Source organism: Giraffa tippelskirchi, chromosome 6 (assembly GCF_054371585.1).
Source record: "Giraffa tippelskirchi isolate mGirTip1 chromosome 6, T2T-mGirTip1v1.2.pri, whole genome shotgun sequence".
In the NCBI taxonomy this organism is placed as follows: domain Eukaryota; kingdom Metazoa; phylum Chordata; class Mammalia; order Artiodactyla; family Giraffidae; genus Giraffa; species Giraffa tippelskirchi.
Window position 1 is genome coordinate 19,559,869 of NC_137280.1, and position 17,963 is coordinate 19,577,831.

Consider the following 17,963-nt stretch of genomic DNA (forward strand, 5'->3'; position numbering starts at 1 on the left):
ATGTTGATCAGGATAGACCACATTGAGATGAAAGAATTGGAGCAAGATTGTACAGAGTGGCAATATGAGGAAAAAGCTTTTCTGGTACAGAGGGTAGAGGTTTAATGGTGCTAAGGCAGGAAAGCCTAAGATGCATTTAAGAAAGAGCAAACAGACTGTTGTGGCTGCAAGAGTGAGCAAAGGGAAGAATGGTGGGAGGGAGGACAGGGAGGCAATGGGCAGCCAAACTGCAGAGACTTTACAAGGCAGTAAAGAATTTGGCTTTTACTCTAAGGGAAATCAGGAGCTACATAGGATGTTTTTGGGGAGAAACTTATGTTTTACAGTCTGGGTGCTGTGTTGAAAATAGACTAAACGGAGTGAAAGCAGTGAGACTAGTGAGAAGGCTTTTTCAGTACTTGAGTGGTGAGACAGTGGTAACTTAGACCATGGTGGTTGCAATGAAGGTGGTGAGAAGTGATTGGATTCTCTATACACATGACAATTGACAGTATACTATTAAAATAGATGGGGTTTTTTACATTTATATTATAGTTATGAGTATAAATTAAAAATAAAGAAAATCTTTACCAGAGAGAGCAAATCATTTTGGAATGGCTTAGCTCTAAATTTTAAAATTTGATTATATGATACATTTGCTTTAGTACCTTTGGCTGGTTGCTAAATTATTTTATCCAAATAATATTATGATCACATAAAATTATAAATACTAACATAATGATAATAATTATCATTATATATAATAATATCATCATCATCACTCTTATTTTGGATGCCTGGAACTGTGCTAGATATTGTTACTTATACTAATTTTCGCAGCAGTCTATGATGTAGGTAAAATTTTTATTCACTTACATCACCCAGATATTGTATAAGCAGTATGGAATCCTTTATCTTATTGTAGCTATTTGAAAAACCCCTAGGCTACAATTCCAAAATTGTTTCTGTTAGGGCAGGGGTCCTTTCTCAAATAAGATTGAATCCTGTTTGCTTTAGAAGTTGAAGAGTAGCTTTCTCCAAGGCCTAATTCTTAACCTCTATTTCTAGTTCCTCAGTAAGTTTTTCTCTTCATATAATTTTAATTGCCGCATGACTCCTAAGTTACATTATCAAAATGATCTATCATTGTCCCTTTTAGCTCTGGATATTTAAAGAATATTGAAGAATATGTTCTACGTGTTTTCCTGTTACTTGAAGCTTAGCTTATTTCTTAATATAAAGGCAGTATTCTTTCCACTTCTAAATGCTATGAAGGTATCACCATTACTTCTGATCCCAAGGCTTACAGTTTCCCCCTTCATTTTACACTGTATTCTCTCTGGATGTGAATACTATCCACTTAGGACCCCAATTAGGGTGACACTTTACATTTTCATTCTAACACTAGCATCTACTCGGCCTTTGGTCCCATCTGCATGTCTGTTACCTGCTTTACCTTTCCCCTTGGATGTCTTTGCAGTGTCGCAGGGTCACTGTGACAGGTTTCAAATTAACTTCTCTAACCATTCCTTTACACACAGAACTTCTGCAGAGTTCTGCATCCAGGGAATATCCACTCTGTCCTGTGCAGAGAACAAGACATAGGGGACCATATCTGGTTACAAGCCTTGAAATCTTGATGTCCCCCCTTTTCCTTAATCTTGCATATCTAATTAATTTGAGTCCTCATTCTCTAATTTTGTGATATTGCCTCAATTCTTTAAGTCCGTTTTCCAGTCATTCCTATTCTTTGTATATTTTATTGAATTCCACTTATTCTTAACTGTTTTTCCTCTTGCTCAAATCAGACACTTTCAATGAACGGTAAAGACATCTTCCTCAAATGCAGTTTTTATTACCTTACTCATAAAAATTTAGCATGGATATTTTATTAGTGCCAAAATTTGTAGCCTAGAATTCCAGGCATTTAATTCTGTCAGTATCTCATTAGCCCCATTTTATTCACTTTGCAATTTGTTCATTCCTCTCCATACAAATAAATTCATACATATAACTTCTGGGTACTGAAGTTTGCTTTTTCTGCTCTCCTGTATCTTTTTTTCATAGCTCCTCACTTCCTTTTTACCCATCTAAGTTATTATATTATTCCAGATATGGTTAAAAACCACTGCTGAAAACTTTTCACAGTTAACATTCTAGTAATGTTTTTAGCATTACAAGTTTAGACCATGTTTAAGTTGCTTTATTGATTTAGGTTTTGGCTTGGGTTTTTCCTTCCTAAGTTTCTATTTTTAAAATTTCCTAGTATATTATTGTAAGATATGAGTTTAGAACATACAACAGATGAAGTAACTAAGTTCTGAGGTCTGTTGCTACTATAATTGGCACAGAAAACGGTTCACCCTTGGTCTTTCAAGAATCCCTAAGCTGCACTTATGCTTTTAAAGAAACCCTCTAAGTATACTTAGAATATTGTGGCTAAGAAAAAGTTCTGTATAATGGAATTTTGTAGGTATTAAAAATAACTTGATACATAGTAAAGATTATTAAATATTAATGAAGAGTCATTGTTGTTATTCTTTATGTATAATTGCCATTTCAGGTTCTAGCTCATTTGAATCTCAAAAAATGGATCGTCCTTCTATTTCCGTTACATCTCCCATGAGTCCTGGCATGTTGAGGGATGTTCCACAGTTCTTATCTGGACAACTTTCAGTATGTAATCACTAGATTAATTTCTCTTTGTGGAATATCAAGTAGTATTTTTACTATATGATGCCATTTTTTTTGTGAACCAAGTCCTATTTAGAATATAATTGTGCTTTTCACCATCAACTTTGTCATTCTTAGTAATTTTAATTAATTTAAATTCAATTATAATTATCTAACAGAATGCTTTCTTTATTAGAGCTAGATTTTTCTGGAATTTAGTGGGAATTAGAATTTGTGATGCTATCTAAAACCTTTTTCACTAAGTAATATTATTCCAAAATTCAAGGTCATGATTTTTGCTCAGCTAAGAAAATGGGGAAATATATAATAGATGCCTGAGTATATCATGTGGATTTCATATCAAGGGACCCCTAATTTGAACATTTTATAATAAAAGTTAAAAATTAAGTTATCCATCTTATACCCATATTAGAAGAGCTTTGCAAATTCAGACCCTCACATTTTATTAATTTCTAAAGTTGTCATTCTGTTTTAAACCATTTAAAAATATTAAAATTTATCCACTTATATTTTAGAAACAAACAGATTAATATTGACACTAATTCTGATGAGTTACTAACCTGAAATTTTGTGAGTGTTAAGAACTCTTTAGATTCTCAAAATTCAGACATTGAATTTTGGATAATTGTTACTGTTATAGTTAAAAGCGAAACTATTCTCGGTTTAATTTAAGAGCAATTTCTAGCTTTGTTAAATTAGGTACAGATTTTGTCCTTTTATTTTCTGGGGGAAGGAGAAGTATTTGATTTTTCTTAAGAATTTCCATTAATTAGATGAAGATACAGGAAGTATAAGCAGAAATAACATAGTAAAAGTCATTAGGCACATCTGTTCTGCGACTACTTTGATCACAAAAATGAGAATAACAAAAAAAGATCTGTAAGAAAGAATATGAAATGCTATTAGGAGATTGTAAATGTCTTACTAAAATGGATTTCTTCTCTTTATTATTTTCTTTTCCCTTCTCTTTCATAAACAGAGTGAACTTTTTCATTTGAGGACAGTGGTGTTTTTTCCATTTTCCACAATAAGTAGCATCTTTCTACTTATTCTCTTACATACATTGGCAGCACAGATGTTGACATTTATGGTTAAAAGTGTGTGTGTATTTTCTTCCACCATTTTAGAAAGTGCTAGTAAATGTTAGCTTTTAATTTTTAATCATGGCTTCCCTTAGATAGTTTCATCTATAAATAAAGCACTGGGTGGCTGATGATGCTAGTATATATTAAATCTGTGTGTGTGTGTATGTGTGTGTGTGTGTGTGTACTTAGTTAGCTTCAGTTGGTGAATGAGGGAGTGGAATTTAGACTCCCATAATAAGTAAGTACCACTTTGTTGCTGCCTCTTTTGAAATCTCAAGGTTATATTAGAAATTGAACTGGGAACAGAGGGTTCATAGTGTGGGCATTTAGACAGATAGCAAATTCAGCTACTTTTCCTCATGGTTCAAAGTGAATTTGGTAGAAAGGTAAGACTGTTAAATATTGGGGAAAACATAAACTTAAATGTATATAGTACTTGTGTTTCTAAGTGATGGTTTAAAATCTATATAATTGTAATTTAACACATGTTCCATTTTATCATTTTTTATGACCTAGAAGAAGTGTGTTCCAGCAAGATAATGTTTATAAATATGATATATATTTCTTTTGGTAAATCGAGAAAGCACAGATAAATAAAAAATTAAAATCACCTATGTTTTTGCCACTAAAGCATAGTCATTCACATACATATAAATTTTTAAACAGAATAATGAATATGTATATTCAATCTGTGTATACTATTTTAAAACTTGCTTTTGTTACTCAATGTATCATATACATTTTCTGTTTTTTTTAATATTCATCCTAAAATGATTTTAATTCCTATTTAATACTCCATCTTAACTTAATTTGCTATTATAGGATATCTTGCTTGTTTCTAACAGTATTTTAAATAATGATACCATGGAAATCCTTGACTATAAATCTTGCATATTTTGTTAGGACAAAATTCTTTTGTCAGTATAATTTTTATCTGGATATAAAATTACAATTGAAAGAAGAAAGTTTGAGATTCTTGAAATCTTTTGCCAAAACTTTCCTCCAACATATTTTTGCCAAATTAAACCGCAATTATCAATTCAAGTAATATATGTTAAGATCTATCCCTTCGTCGGTTATAATACTAGTAGCTGAGAGAATACAGCAATATAGCCATGGATTTTATCTTCATGAAACTTAATTTTGCCTTCATTCTATTCATGCAGCAAAACACAAGCAAGATACCCTTTTGGATATAGTGTTTTCCTTTATATTTAACCCCCTTTCTGCCAACTGGAGACAATTTTTGGTTTGCTCTGATGCAGAGGTTGGGAAAACATTTGTCCACTTATACCATCCTTCAGGGAAACACCCAGGAAGTCGTAAGGCAACATTATGTTTCCTATATCCTTCTGTTCTACCTTTGAGTATTTTTGATTTTCTATGAGATTTTACCTGGGTTCATAACTCACTTATAAAATTATGACATTTATGAATTTGTGGTCTTCCATAATTTAGCAGTTTCCTTGTTTGGAGGATTGCTTCTGTAATTCTCTCAAAATTTTAAAATTAATTTCAGCCTTTGACTAGTTTTTGATAGAGTGTTAAATTGAGATATAGCCTTTAACTATTTCAAAAGTGAGAAGTGACTCAGAATTTTGTCTCTAGGAACGCATTAATTCTTATTGACAATCATTATTTTACTTCAGAGTCTGTGGCTAACTAATAGCTGCAATGTTTTTCCCTAAGTTACTTTGTTTAATATTTTCTGACTCCATTTTTAGTGATGAGCTTGTAAATATTGTACATATCCATTTTATGCCCATTTAAAGGGACTAAGTAGCTGAAGAATAGGTATGTATTCTTTATATCTACTTAGAAATTCAATAGCCATTTTCAAACTTTCTATAAATGAAAATATTTTCTTTGAGCTTTTATCTTTTATATCTCTTTGTAACAACCTTGTTATTTTAGAAGTATTATGTAAGAAGAATGTCCTGAAGTTGGTAGTGCAGGATGAAGTATGAAGGGACATTAAAAATGCAAAATAAATTGTGGTGTACAAATTCATATTCTTTGTATGAAACTGAATTGTTACAGATATTATCAGACATTTCATGCTTAAAATAAATGAATTCATATTAATCACAAATTGCAATGAGATGCATAATACTTCACCATTTCTTGATGAAATATCCAGAATCTATAGAGATAGAATGCAGCTTAGTAGTTGCCAGAAACTGGGGCAATGGGGAAATGGTGAGCGATTACTTAATAGATACAGAGTGTGATGAATCATGACTCTTCTGATGTGATGAAAAAGTTTTGAAACTAGAAGGAGGTGGTGGTGACACAGCATTGTGGATTCACTAAATGCCACTGAATTGTACACTTTAAAATGGTTAATGGCATGTTATTTTAATCTCATCTCAATTTAAAATGATCTGACAAAACGAAATATGTTTACATAGCCAAGTTTAATGTATAAGCTTATGGGTAAAGGTTAGGTTTAAATTGGCATAGATTTTAGACGGTTGATTTCAAAAATCTATGAGCTGCTCATTTAAGGTCATTTTGGAAGATGGAAAAATGTTGACCTTAAAGGATTACTTTATTTCAAAGCACTATTTATTTGAAAATAAATGTTTTAGTTTTGAAGTAATATTTACTTGCAAAAATCTTTCATTACCTTGATATTTTTGGGGAACAACAGGTAGGACAGTTGGGAAGGCAAGAAAAGTAAGATATATTTCTAAATTGAGTGCATTGTTAGTCCTTCTCTTCAGCGTGCCTAGCTAATCTCTATGAATTTCAAACATCCCTTACCCTTTGGCAAGAGAATTATCCACTTAGGGTTATGCAGACAGATACCAGGAACATACTCCATATCTAAACATTCCTTTCTTCCTTTGGAAATATTTCCACATGAAAGGGAAGACAACTGAGATTTGAGACTGTCTTGGTTTTTGGAGATAAAGATGATTCATATGGCTGAATGACAGTCTGCTTTAAGGATTCCCTTTCCTCTGGGTTTTAGATTATGTCTTAAACCATATCAGGTTTTGTCTGATGATGGCTGTATTGGACAGCCCTCCTCCTGGTATTGTTATCTGTTTCCATACAGCAGTGGAAACGTCTGAAACCTTTAACTGTTCACAACTGTTAATTAAACAAGAGAGACGTGCATGAAAAATGTGAGAGATGGGATGGAATCTTGGTGAAAGAACAAAAAGTAAATGCCCTGATATCCATTCCCAAACCCAGAAACTTGAATCTGATTTTGTTCCTCTTGTAACGGTTGGCATGTCTTAATAAAAGCACAGCATTCTGATGGTTGTGGTATCTTTGGGAAGCTGTTTCAAAATGAAAACAAAATAAGTTAGAGGAGAAAAGAAATTTGGTTTTATTCTAAGAATTTGAAATAGCGTGTTTTAACCAGAAGTGAGCTTTATTATTTACCTTTAAAACTGTCTTACTTTTTGATATTGGTCAAGTCTGTCTAGGCTTTTTTTTAATGTCTCTGTTTCCTCATCTACATACTGGAGATAACAACAACTACTTCCTAGCATTGTTTTAGGCAATAAACTTGCAATAAACTGTTATTGAAAACTTGACAGTATATAAAGAACTGTATAAATAAAAAGAAAAATATTATTGTCATTAATAAGTATGATAGCTCTAAATAGTGTTATCTCAGGTGGTACACAATAAATGTCTGAAAATGGTTAAATACTAGTGCCTACTATAAATTCTTAAAGTATGAAACCATGAATTAATCCAGTGTGTTCCAGTACACTTTTATCTTTCTGTGTTTATTCTTTTAAGAAATGATAAAGCTGACTTGGCTAATATTTTTTAGACTTCTGTTAGCCGTATCTCTTTGGAAAGTTATATAATTACTTCTATGGATGACTTTTCACTAATAATTCTGTAATGTATTTTTATCTAACTTCTTGGACTATGTTTTTTTCTGTGTAGTGTGTTTAAGGATGATATCTGAAATATATATCTTGACTCTCGTATTTTATGTTTACACTCATTCTTTCAGAATATATGAGCCCAAATATATTATTTTACATTCAGTCTTAATTCCTGTTATGTTGATACATTTAGAAATCTGATTTAAAACTTCTCAGATTTTATATAGTTCTTAATCTGTTTTATAATTTTGGGGAAATCATTCATTATGTTGAAGTACTTAATTTAGATATATACTGTCATGGAAAAATGTATTTAAGGGATAGTTGTATGTGTTTTTTACTTTTGGTCTTTTAGTTCCAGCGTGTTGTCCTTTTTGGTTTTGTTTTATTGCTTTTTTCTTTAATTTTGCTTACCAGAGCCAAAGCCTTAGTAGAAGAACAACGCCTTTTGTTCCTAGGGTTCAGGTAAAGGCCTTGTCTGCCTGATAGAATCTAAAATTGTGTTTTAACCCTTATTTGTATGTTTTTGGAAAATGCGTAGTAGGAAAACTTTATTTGGTATGTTGCTCCAAACCATATTATTGACTTCCGAATCATTTTATGAGCCAGCTTGTAAAATTATGCATGGGGATTAAAATACAATAAAAATTTAAAGAGACAATCTTTGTTAGTGATTTTATATGATGGACTGAATACTAAAACTCATAAGTTTCAGGTTGGCATTTAATGTAGATTCCACTTATATCTGTAATATTGACACATAGCTGATTTTATACTGTTGATATTTTTATTACACTAAGGTTACTGTCTCTTTAAATCATTCATTATATCACTTAACATCTACATTCTCTTGCATTTTCCAAGCAATTACTCCTTGAGGAGACTGGCAAATAAATTTGTACCTTATCTAAAATATGAATTTTCTGCATATTATATGTAAAGTTCAACTTTTAAAAACTATGACTTTGAAAAAACAAAATCACAATCCAAATAAAATGGATTTATTTTGTTTACATTGCTGCCGCTGCCAAGTCGCCCCAGTCGTGTCCGACTCCGTGCGACCCCACAGATGGCAGCCCACCAGGCTCCACCGTCCCTGGGATTCTCCAGGCAAGAATACTGGAGTGGGTTGCCATTTCCTTCTCCAGTGCATGAAAGGGAAAAGTGAAAGTGAAGTCGCTCTGTCGTGTCCGACTCTTAGCGACCCCATGGACTGTAGCCTACCAGGCTCCTCCGTCCATGGGATTTTCCAGGCAAGAGTACTGGAGTGGGATGCCATTGCCTTCTCCTTTGCTTACATTATGTAATTCTAATTCCATTTATTTTTACTGCAATACTTGGGTACAAGTTTTCTTTGCCTCTTTTCATTAGGAAACTCCTATATGGTAAAGTAATGTCAATATAGTGTTTTTAAAAAGTAGTATTATGCTTTCCTTTCTTTGCTGCATGGGTTTTTTTTTTTTTTTGGTTATTGTTGGTTTTCAATAGTGCTAATTTAATTTAAATTTTAAAAAAATTGAAGTTGTTCTAGTTAATACTATCTAGTGTAAAATATTTACTTAGACTGCTCAGGTTCTGCCTGAAACTTAAAAGTGGCACGTGAAAATTGTATTAAAGCAAGTAAAATGATATCAATATTTTTATTAATGAATATGATGTGAAATAAGTATATCATATTTAGAACTGTGGAAACATACTTGTTTTATTTTGAGGAATCAAGAGATATATTCCAACCATTCATTTAAAACGCACAGAGAAGGTATTTAGGAATGTGACTGATAATCTAGCAAATAAAATAATTTTGTTTTGATACTGTGAGCTGGATATCTATTAAAAACTTCAATGCAAGTCCCATAATATAAAATGAAAATTAGGGCTATCGATCAACTGCCCAGTTTAATAGTTTATTAAAACTTATAATTTTCATCAAAAAATCAGTACAAAGTGTGCCTGTTTCATATCTCTATTATTTTAATATTTATATATTTGTAAAGTATAATTTAATAAACTATAAAGTATTAATGTGAAAATATGAAAGCTAGTAACTAATATATGTTTGTGTGAGGAATGAATATTATTAATCAATGATATTTTTGGTTTTCCATGGCATAAGAAAATCTAAAAATAATACTATTTATCAAGCATTTGAAATATATATCTTAAGATTTAGCTGTAATGATTTTAAAAGAGCATAAATACTGCCTATGGAGATGACAACAAAGGTTTAGTCTCAATCCCTAAAAAAAATACAGAAATCAGTAATTTGCTCCAATAATTAATTATGAACTTAGTCTAACAATACTCACTATTTTTCTTTGTTATTTAAATGCACTGGTTATTGGAAAACAATTTTGTAGCTTTTCAGAAGGTTTTTTCTTTTTTAAAGTGTCTAATATTGATGTCATGATGCTCTGAGAAGGATTTTTAACCTCATGGAAAATAAAGCCATAGCTCTTATTGCTATAGAAAATAAAGAATATAGAAAGTAGTGTGATTTGGTCACAAACTGGAGGAACTTCGAATCTCCCTGACATCTGTTTCATCTCATATATGAAACACTCTTGTATTTCTTACTTTTTTCTTCCTGCTCATATCTTTTGCCTGAATGTCTCTTTTTTCCAGCTATTCTCATCTATATCTTTGTTTTAATACTGTCAGGCAAGATATACTTGAACTTTTAAATTTTTTTTCATAGTAATTTGTAAAAATTTTATATTGGAGTATATAGTTTATAATGTTGCAGTTAGTTTCAGGTGCTGAACTTTTTTTTTTTTCACTTAAATATCAGATGCTTTTTTCCAGGTTGTTGCTTCCCTAGTCTAAGGCAGTGGTTCTCAAGCTTTAATGGAAATGAGAATCACCTGAGGACTTGTTAAAATGCAAATTTTCTGGGCCCCATTCTGGTTCATTACCTTAAAGGTGGGCCACAGGAATTTGTAACTTTTAAACAGATGAATCAAATAATACTGTTGCAGGAGTTTTATGAACCACAGTTTGAAAACCACTTGACTAGGGTCTGTACTTAGCAAGTCAGTTCAAAAAACTTTTTGTTATAGAGCCTCAAGGTAATACCTGCATTAAACATAAGGACTTACTATAAAGAGTAGTATCACCATTTGTAAAATTTAAACTTTCTAATAATTATTCTTATAAGAGTATTAATTTCATTTAGGCAAAAAAAAAAGTGTATAAATAATTTTATATACTTTTCTGGGCCATTAGTCTTCTGACTCAAAATTCTTGCTTGGCCTCTCATCCTCGTAGGATATGAAGTGAAGGACTCAACAACACCATGTTAGAACTGAAACTGAACTACTAACATATCGTATATATATTTATCTGTATGTTTTTATGTGGATGGTCTATATGTATATAGTGTAGAGCTTGGCCCAGCCCTGACTGTCTGCTTTGGAGAGGAGAGGAGAGGAAAGGACTGACATGAGATATATGTTTAAGTCTTCCAAGCTGCTGCAAACATTGTGCATCAAAATTAAAAGAAAAAAATCAAACCATTGGAAATAAAATACGCTTATTACATAGACAAAACTTTTCCCCAAGCTCCAAATTTCCAGTTTCAGTTTGAAGATAGTGGCCAGGGATGTGCTGAATTCTGAACCAAATGTGAATCAGAATCACAGTCATCATAACTAGGTGTGGGAGTGTGAGATGTGTGTGGGAGGTGACAGTTGTTAAATCTAATGAATTCAACAGCTGGATGTGAAGATCTAATCCTTAATTATGGCATAGGCAAATTATTCTAATTTTCTCATCTTGAATTATAAAATATACCCTTTTATTCTAAGGATGAATACATTTGCTTCAAAATGAAAAAGAGACTATGTATAAAAAACTTTAAAAGATGAATTTATTCTAGTTTTAAATACAAATTTAAGCTGTCTGTTTACTAAATCTTCCAGTAATTCCTAGTTACTTATAATCTTTGAAAGATCTTTGCTGTGATATAACATAAAACATTTGCTGAAAATATTCCCATGAATGCCATATGAGCAACTTATCTGTTCAGTTCATTTTGAGCACTTATTCTGAACTCACTATTGTAGGGGAGCCAAAATGAGCTACAGTGATTCCTGCATAAATGTAGACACAGAACAATCCTATTTAAAGTCCTTATTATGGCAGTGTAATTATTATGTGCATGTTAATAAGCTAACAAATTAGATTATAAAAATTTCAAGAGATTTGTCAAACTAAAATATCTGAATTAATTTCTCCATTCATTGAAGTTATTATAGTATATCCTTTTAAGTTAACTGCAATTTACTAAGTGAAGTTTATATTCTGTGCTAATATCAGGATAAGAGAATGGGGCAAAGATTGGGAATGTAAGCATTCTGTTGTATTACTAAATGGTTAAGCTGATAAATAAATATTTTGCTTTTCAGATAAAACTGTGGTTTGACAAGGTTGGTCACCAATTAATAGTTACAATTTTGGGAGCAAAGGACCTCCCTTCCAGGGAAGATGGGAGGCCAAGGAATCCTTATGTTAAAATTTACTTTCTTCCAGACAGAAGGTAAGGATATGAAACAAAAATATTCTTGAAAACAGATGAGAAATGTTAATAGCAGGGAGTGTTTTGATTTTGTGTCCTTTATTTTTAAATATCATACCAGTTAGATACTTATAAAGTTTAACATAAGCATAATGATTCCTAGGAATCAAAATAGTGACAGTGAATGCTTTGAGATTGTTTTAAAACCTATTTCAAATGTTTATAATATAGATGATTTTATTCTATATCAATTTTATATTGTGTGGATTGCTTCTTAAATAATGTATGTTTTTATTTATAAAACTCATTAAAAATTGTGCACCTTTAAATCAAATACATTTAAAAAATAAACTATAGAGACAAAAAGCTGGAAATGGTACTAAAGGATATTCATCGTATTCCTCTACAATTTCTACCTTCTCTTACTAAGACATTATTTCTCTACATTCTGTAAAATTAATGAACATGCTTTATATTTAATTACCCATATCATCAAGGAATCTCTACTATTGGGCCAAGAGTTAGCTTCCTAAAGTGTCATTTATTTTGTGTCCATGCTGATCATGGTATTAATCTACCCTGATTTAAATACAGAAATCAGGATGGAAGAAATAGCTTATCAAAAATCATCTAATCATTCTTAATTTCATACACATACAAAGTGAAAGAAATTATTCAATAAACATCTTTAAAAAGGAAAAAAGTAGTGCACCAATTTCCCTTCCGTAGCTCTTCTGCATCCCTGGTTTCTAGGTCTGGTCATTTTTCTCAGGATGGAAGTAGCCGGGTACAGATGTGATTTTAAACATATTTATAGACTTCTGCACACTCTATCATTTGGTTTAAGTTAAAAGTCATCAGTATTGAATGCCACAGTATCTTCTGAAGTTCAGCCTCAAAAAGACAATAAGTAGGCTATTAACAAAGGCCTTACAATTTGATACATATTTTGGAAAAAATTTGTAAAACAAATTATTCAGAAAATATGTGAGGTTGCCACAGCCTCCTAAACTGTTAGAAACTGTCTGCTGTATGATTTTATCTTATAAAGTTTACTTAGAGAAGACTGTTCTCTAACAACTTAGATTGTCTTTTGGGGAGGGATACACTTTGAACTGAAAGGGAAGATGAGGATAAGCAATAACTAAAATGGTAAATCCAACTTAAAACTTCAGTTGGATGACATATGTCACAGCCATATTATCTACCATCTGAGGGGGAGGCCAAGTCACTTTGCTTCTCAGAGTGCAGCGAGTTTAGTATAAGCATCCTTAGATCGTCATCATAAAAACTTGCAGAAAATCTGCATTCCCACATATGCTTTTATGCACACACATAACAAGTCATAGCTCAGTTGGTGAAGAATCTGCCTGCAATGCAGGAGACCCCAGTTCAATTCCTGGGTCAGGAAGATCCGCTGGAGAAAGGATAGGATACCAGCTCCAGTATTCTTGGGCTTCCCTTGTGGCTCAGCTGATAAAAAATCTCCCCACAATGCAGGAGACCTGGGTTCAGTCCCTGGGTTGGGAAGATCCCTTGGAGAAGGGAAAAGGCACCCACTCCAGTATTCTGGCCTGGAGAATTCCATGGTCATAGTCCGTGGGGTCGGAAAGAGTTGGACACAACTGAGCGACTTTCATTTCACTTCAGTTCAACAAGTTTCTGCTTATTCAGAGCTCAGAAGAAAAATGCTTTTTTTTGAAGATGATAAAAGCCTCTCAGATTGTTTGTTTTTTTGGTTGACTGTTTATTTTTAGTTTATTTTTCATGCCTCCTCCCACTTTCTGAGCAGACAGAGCTCAGATGAAAGAGAAAGTCCCTTTAAAGACTCCTTTGTATTCCCCAATTTAGAATTTTTATCTTTTCTCAACAGCAAAAAATTGAGAAAGTTTTGAAATTTTTTCCTCAGATTATCTCTCAGCTGAGTTTTCTTGTCAGTTACCAGAAATTTGAAGAATATTTAGGCAAGTTTGTTGCTCACCTAATTAATAGGGTTGTGTCTGGGTTTTATCCATAATAGAAAAAAGAATTCTCTGATTGACTCACATAGCTACATTATCACCTCAACCTTTTTTTATTCTGTTGACATAAGTTTTTACACATGAATAAAGGACTATGCATTTAGTTTGAGTTATTTATTTTTTGGAAGAAAAGCCACAGGTCGTAGGAAGCAGTATAAACCATTCTTGGAAGATTTCATCTAAATACTTTCTTCCTGATGTTGGTGGAAGGAGTTTTTATCTCTGACAGGGTGTAATAATTCATTCTTTCATGGATAGAATATAAGTAAATGCTTTATAAATATTTGTTAACGTTTTAGAAGGAGGAAGTGACAGTCATAAATCACAGTCCTTGTCATTATTTCTCTATTATTTAGTTGTTCTAATTTACAGTGCCACTCCTTTTTCATAAATTTGAATGGAGATAAGAATTCCTACATAGGTTCCCAAAGTTATTTTCCTAGGGAAACCATAGAAATTAATAAAGATACATTGCTTTTAAATGGCCACATTAAATACATACTTTTGATTCATTAAGTCAAATTTCTTGCATCTCCTGCATTGGCAGGAGGATTCTTTACCACTCACACCCTGGGAAGCCCTTGTATTAAACAGTAAGCTCTTCTTTCACCTAAGAGAAGTCACATAGACTCCCTCATTTAGAGGCACTCTGTCCCTTCTTAGTTCAAACTGCTTCCTGTTTCCCAGTACTCTTAGAACTGTGCTGTGCTGAGAGAATTTGAAGAAGTTAATACAGTTCCGCTTTCTGTTCATTGGCACTTCTCACTTCAAATAGACTCTTCTGATAGCTTAACATTGCCTTCCTTGATGATTTACTTTGTTCCTATTCAGCCATTGATCCTCTCTAACAAGCTAGAGTAGTGATCTCCAAAAAGAATGGATGCACCCAGGGAATGTATGAAACAATTCATTGGAGTTCAGAAAGAAATATTTGTGTTTTTTTCATCTATTTTTAATTCCTATTTTTGTATATTTACCAATGAATGCAATATATTAGTATAACAGTATAGTAACACATGCATATAATTTATAAATATATGTGTATAGTGGAATGCATAATCAAAAACATTCATTTGATAGAAATATGCAGCAGAAAAAGGTATGAAAGCCTCTGAACTGGAAGTTCTGTCCATCAGGATGGCCAACTTGCATTTCTGGACCAGACTATAGTGGCTACCTCACACAGAAATAATTTTACTATGTTTATAAAGACCTATAAATATCAAATGAGCAAGTATGTCTATATAAGAAAATAACTTGAGAATATGTAATTACAATTGCTCATTAGTTTAACTGTATGGATGTAAAGATGCGAACATAACAATTTATTAGACTTATTGTACAAAGAATTTCTGTAGTTTAAATGATAGTATATTGGTTGCAAATACTGTGTATAGAATTTGCATATGTACAAATACTCAAAGTAATAGTATATGTAGCCAATAGGTTGATTTCCATTTTAAAGGTTTCCAGTAGGGCACTGTGTTTAAAAGAAAAATGAGAGTTAAGATTCTTTAGTCTGGTTTTATTTAGAATTTGTGAAAGACTGTTTTTAATTATCTATCATGGAAAATTTTCATATTTGTTGTAATATTTGTTATTAAGTCAAAGTGATATAATGATGTGCCTTATACATTTCAATAGTAATTTTGAAGATTACAGGATTTTTAATATATGATAAATTTATGTGAAAACTTCACTTCTTTCCTGCGAAATTTTAAATTAATACATTTTAGGGCAAAAGTTAAAATGAAGGTTTATATAAGTTAATATATTCTTGTTTTCTTCATAGTGACAAAAACAAGAGAAGAACTAAAACAGTGAAGAAAACTTTGGAACCCAAATGGAACCAAACATTCATTTATTCTCCAGTCCACCGAAGAGAATTTCGGGAACGAATGCTGGAGATTACCCTTTGGGATCAAGCTCGAGTCCGAGAGGAAGAAAGTGAATTCTTAGGAGAGGTATCTGGAACTATTTTAAAGCTTAGACTATTCATATTGTCCTGAATACTTTTGTTTATATGACTGTCAGTAAAATATTATATTTTGAATACCTGAGAAAGTAAACATAATTTAACAGAATGAATTTAGCTGCTGTTTTAAGAAAAAAACTTATTGATGCTTTTATAGTATGTGTATATCCTTTCAGTTTACTAAACCATTTGTACCACTAGTAATTCAATCATTTATCCATGGATCATTTTTTCGGCCCTGTACTGTATCTGTAATGTGCTAGGGGCTGAGGTTTCAAAGGCGGACAAGGTATATTACTCTCTTTAAGGAATTTATAATCCACTGGAATACATATAAGTGAATGAACAATTATAACATAGCATGATAGATGGTCTTTGGGAAAGTGCAGTAGGAATACAAAATTGCTGTGCAGGGAAGGGGAAGTGGTCCAGGGGAAGCTCCACAGAGAAACTAGAATTTAGCAAAGTCAGAGGGAGTCAAGTTCGTGCAGAGGGAATGCAAGATACAAGAGTTATGGGGGTCTTGGACAACTGCATTGAAATTTGAAAGGAATATGGTAAGAAATGATACTTGAACGTTAAGCTGACATCTGATTACATCCGTTCATCTGTCATATTAAGAGGCTGGATTTTATCCTGTAGATAATGGGAACAAATGACAGGTTGGAAAGAGCATGAGTTGATTTCATTTATGCTTGAGAAGATATTTCTATCTGAAATGTAGAGCATGAATTGAAGGGGCAGATGAGAGGCAGTTCTCCCACCATTACCATACTAAGATAACTGCTTTCAGCTTTTTTAAGCGTGGTTTATTTTCCTGAGTGAGTTAAATGGTAATATGGGTAAAACAACAATCCATAGAAATATTGAACTGAATGTTTTAGCTAAGGAATTGAAGAGTTGGAAAAAAGGGGAACATAATTGCTAAAATCAGAGACTAGCTTCTGCTGCCTGGTTGTGCGTGCCTGACACTGCTTCTTCCTGACTTTGGCACTTGAGCAAGTTATTTAATATATTTGTGCTTTAGTTTCCTCTTCAGTAGAATGAGAAGAGCTAGAGTGAGGATTAAATGTGTGTGTGTGTGCACGCGTGCGTGTGTAACCATTTAAAACACATGCCTATAACTACGGACAATTTAAGAAGAATGAAGAGTACCTTAGTTGTTTTACTTTTTTACCTCCCATAGCTATATAGTGATTTATCATAACATTACAGTTCTCATATCCTTAAACACAGACCGTGTCCTATTTGAATGACTTTGAAAGATAATAAAGAGAATCATTTATTTCTATGGACTGATTTCCTTTTCAAATTTATTGTATATTCATGTTATAATATGTGGTGATGTGATGTGTTTGTGTGCTCAGTCATGTCTGACTCTCTGCAACTCCATGAACTGTAGCCTGCCAGGCTCCTCTGTCCATGGAATTTTCCAGGCAAGAATTCTGGAGTAAGTGCCATTTCTTATTCCAAGGGAATCTTCCCAACCAAGGGATTGAACCCAGGTCTCATGCATCTCCTGCACTGCAGTCAGATTCTTTACTGCTGAGCCACTTAAAAATCCATTCTTTTTTTCTTTCCTGTTTTGAATCCTTAGTATCATGATATATTAAACTGAGTTTTAAGTAAGACAGTCTTTCATTTATATTACATCTCTTTCACTTACCAGCAATGCAAGCTTAAACAAGTTTTTTTAATCTTTTTCAACCTTGGTATGCTTATAATAAGACCAACCTAGTAGTTTTTACCCAAGAATTAAGTTAATGTATGACATGGTTCTTAACACACAGTAAGCATTTCTAATTTGTTTTTATCTCCTTGTTTAAGAATTTGTAA

The 17,963-nt window shown here is 32.5% G+C and overlaps 1 protein-coding gene across 50 annotated transcripts in view; it reads left to right on the top strand.

Annotated features, from left to right (window-relative positions):
* Window positions 1-17,963, top strand: part of RIMS2 (regulating synaptic membrane exocytosis 2) — a 629,392-nt gene that overhangs the window by 361,453 nt on the left and 249,976 nt on the right. For 44 of the 50 annotated variants that reach the window (XM_081502233.1, XM_081502232.1, XM_081502237.1 and 41 more), the window contains 3 exons: window positions 2,543-2,655; window positions 12,022-12,152; window positions 15,945-16,116. In XM_081502233.1, the coding sequence (XP_081358359.1) occupies window positions 2,543-2,655; window positions 12,022-12,152; window positions 15,945-16,116 (416 nt within the window). Of the gene's footprint in view, window positions 1-2,542; window positions 2,656-8,035; window positions 8,084-12,021; window positions 12,153-15,944; window positions 16,117-17,963 lie in introns of all 50 variants that reach the window. The other 6 variants (XM_081502206.1, XM_081502218.1, XM_081502223.1 and 3 more) reach the window with 1 other exon arrangement.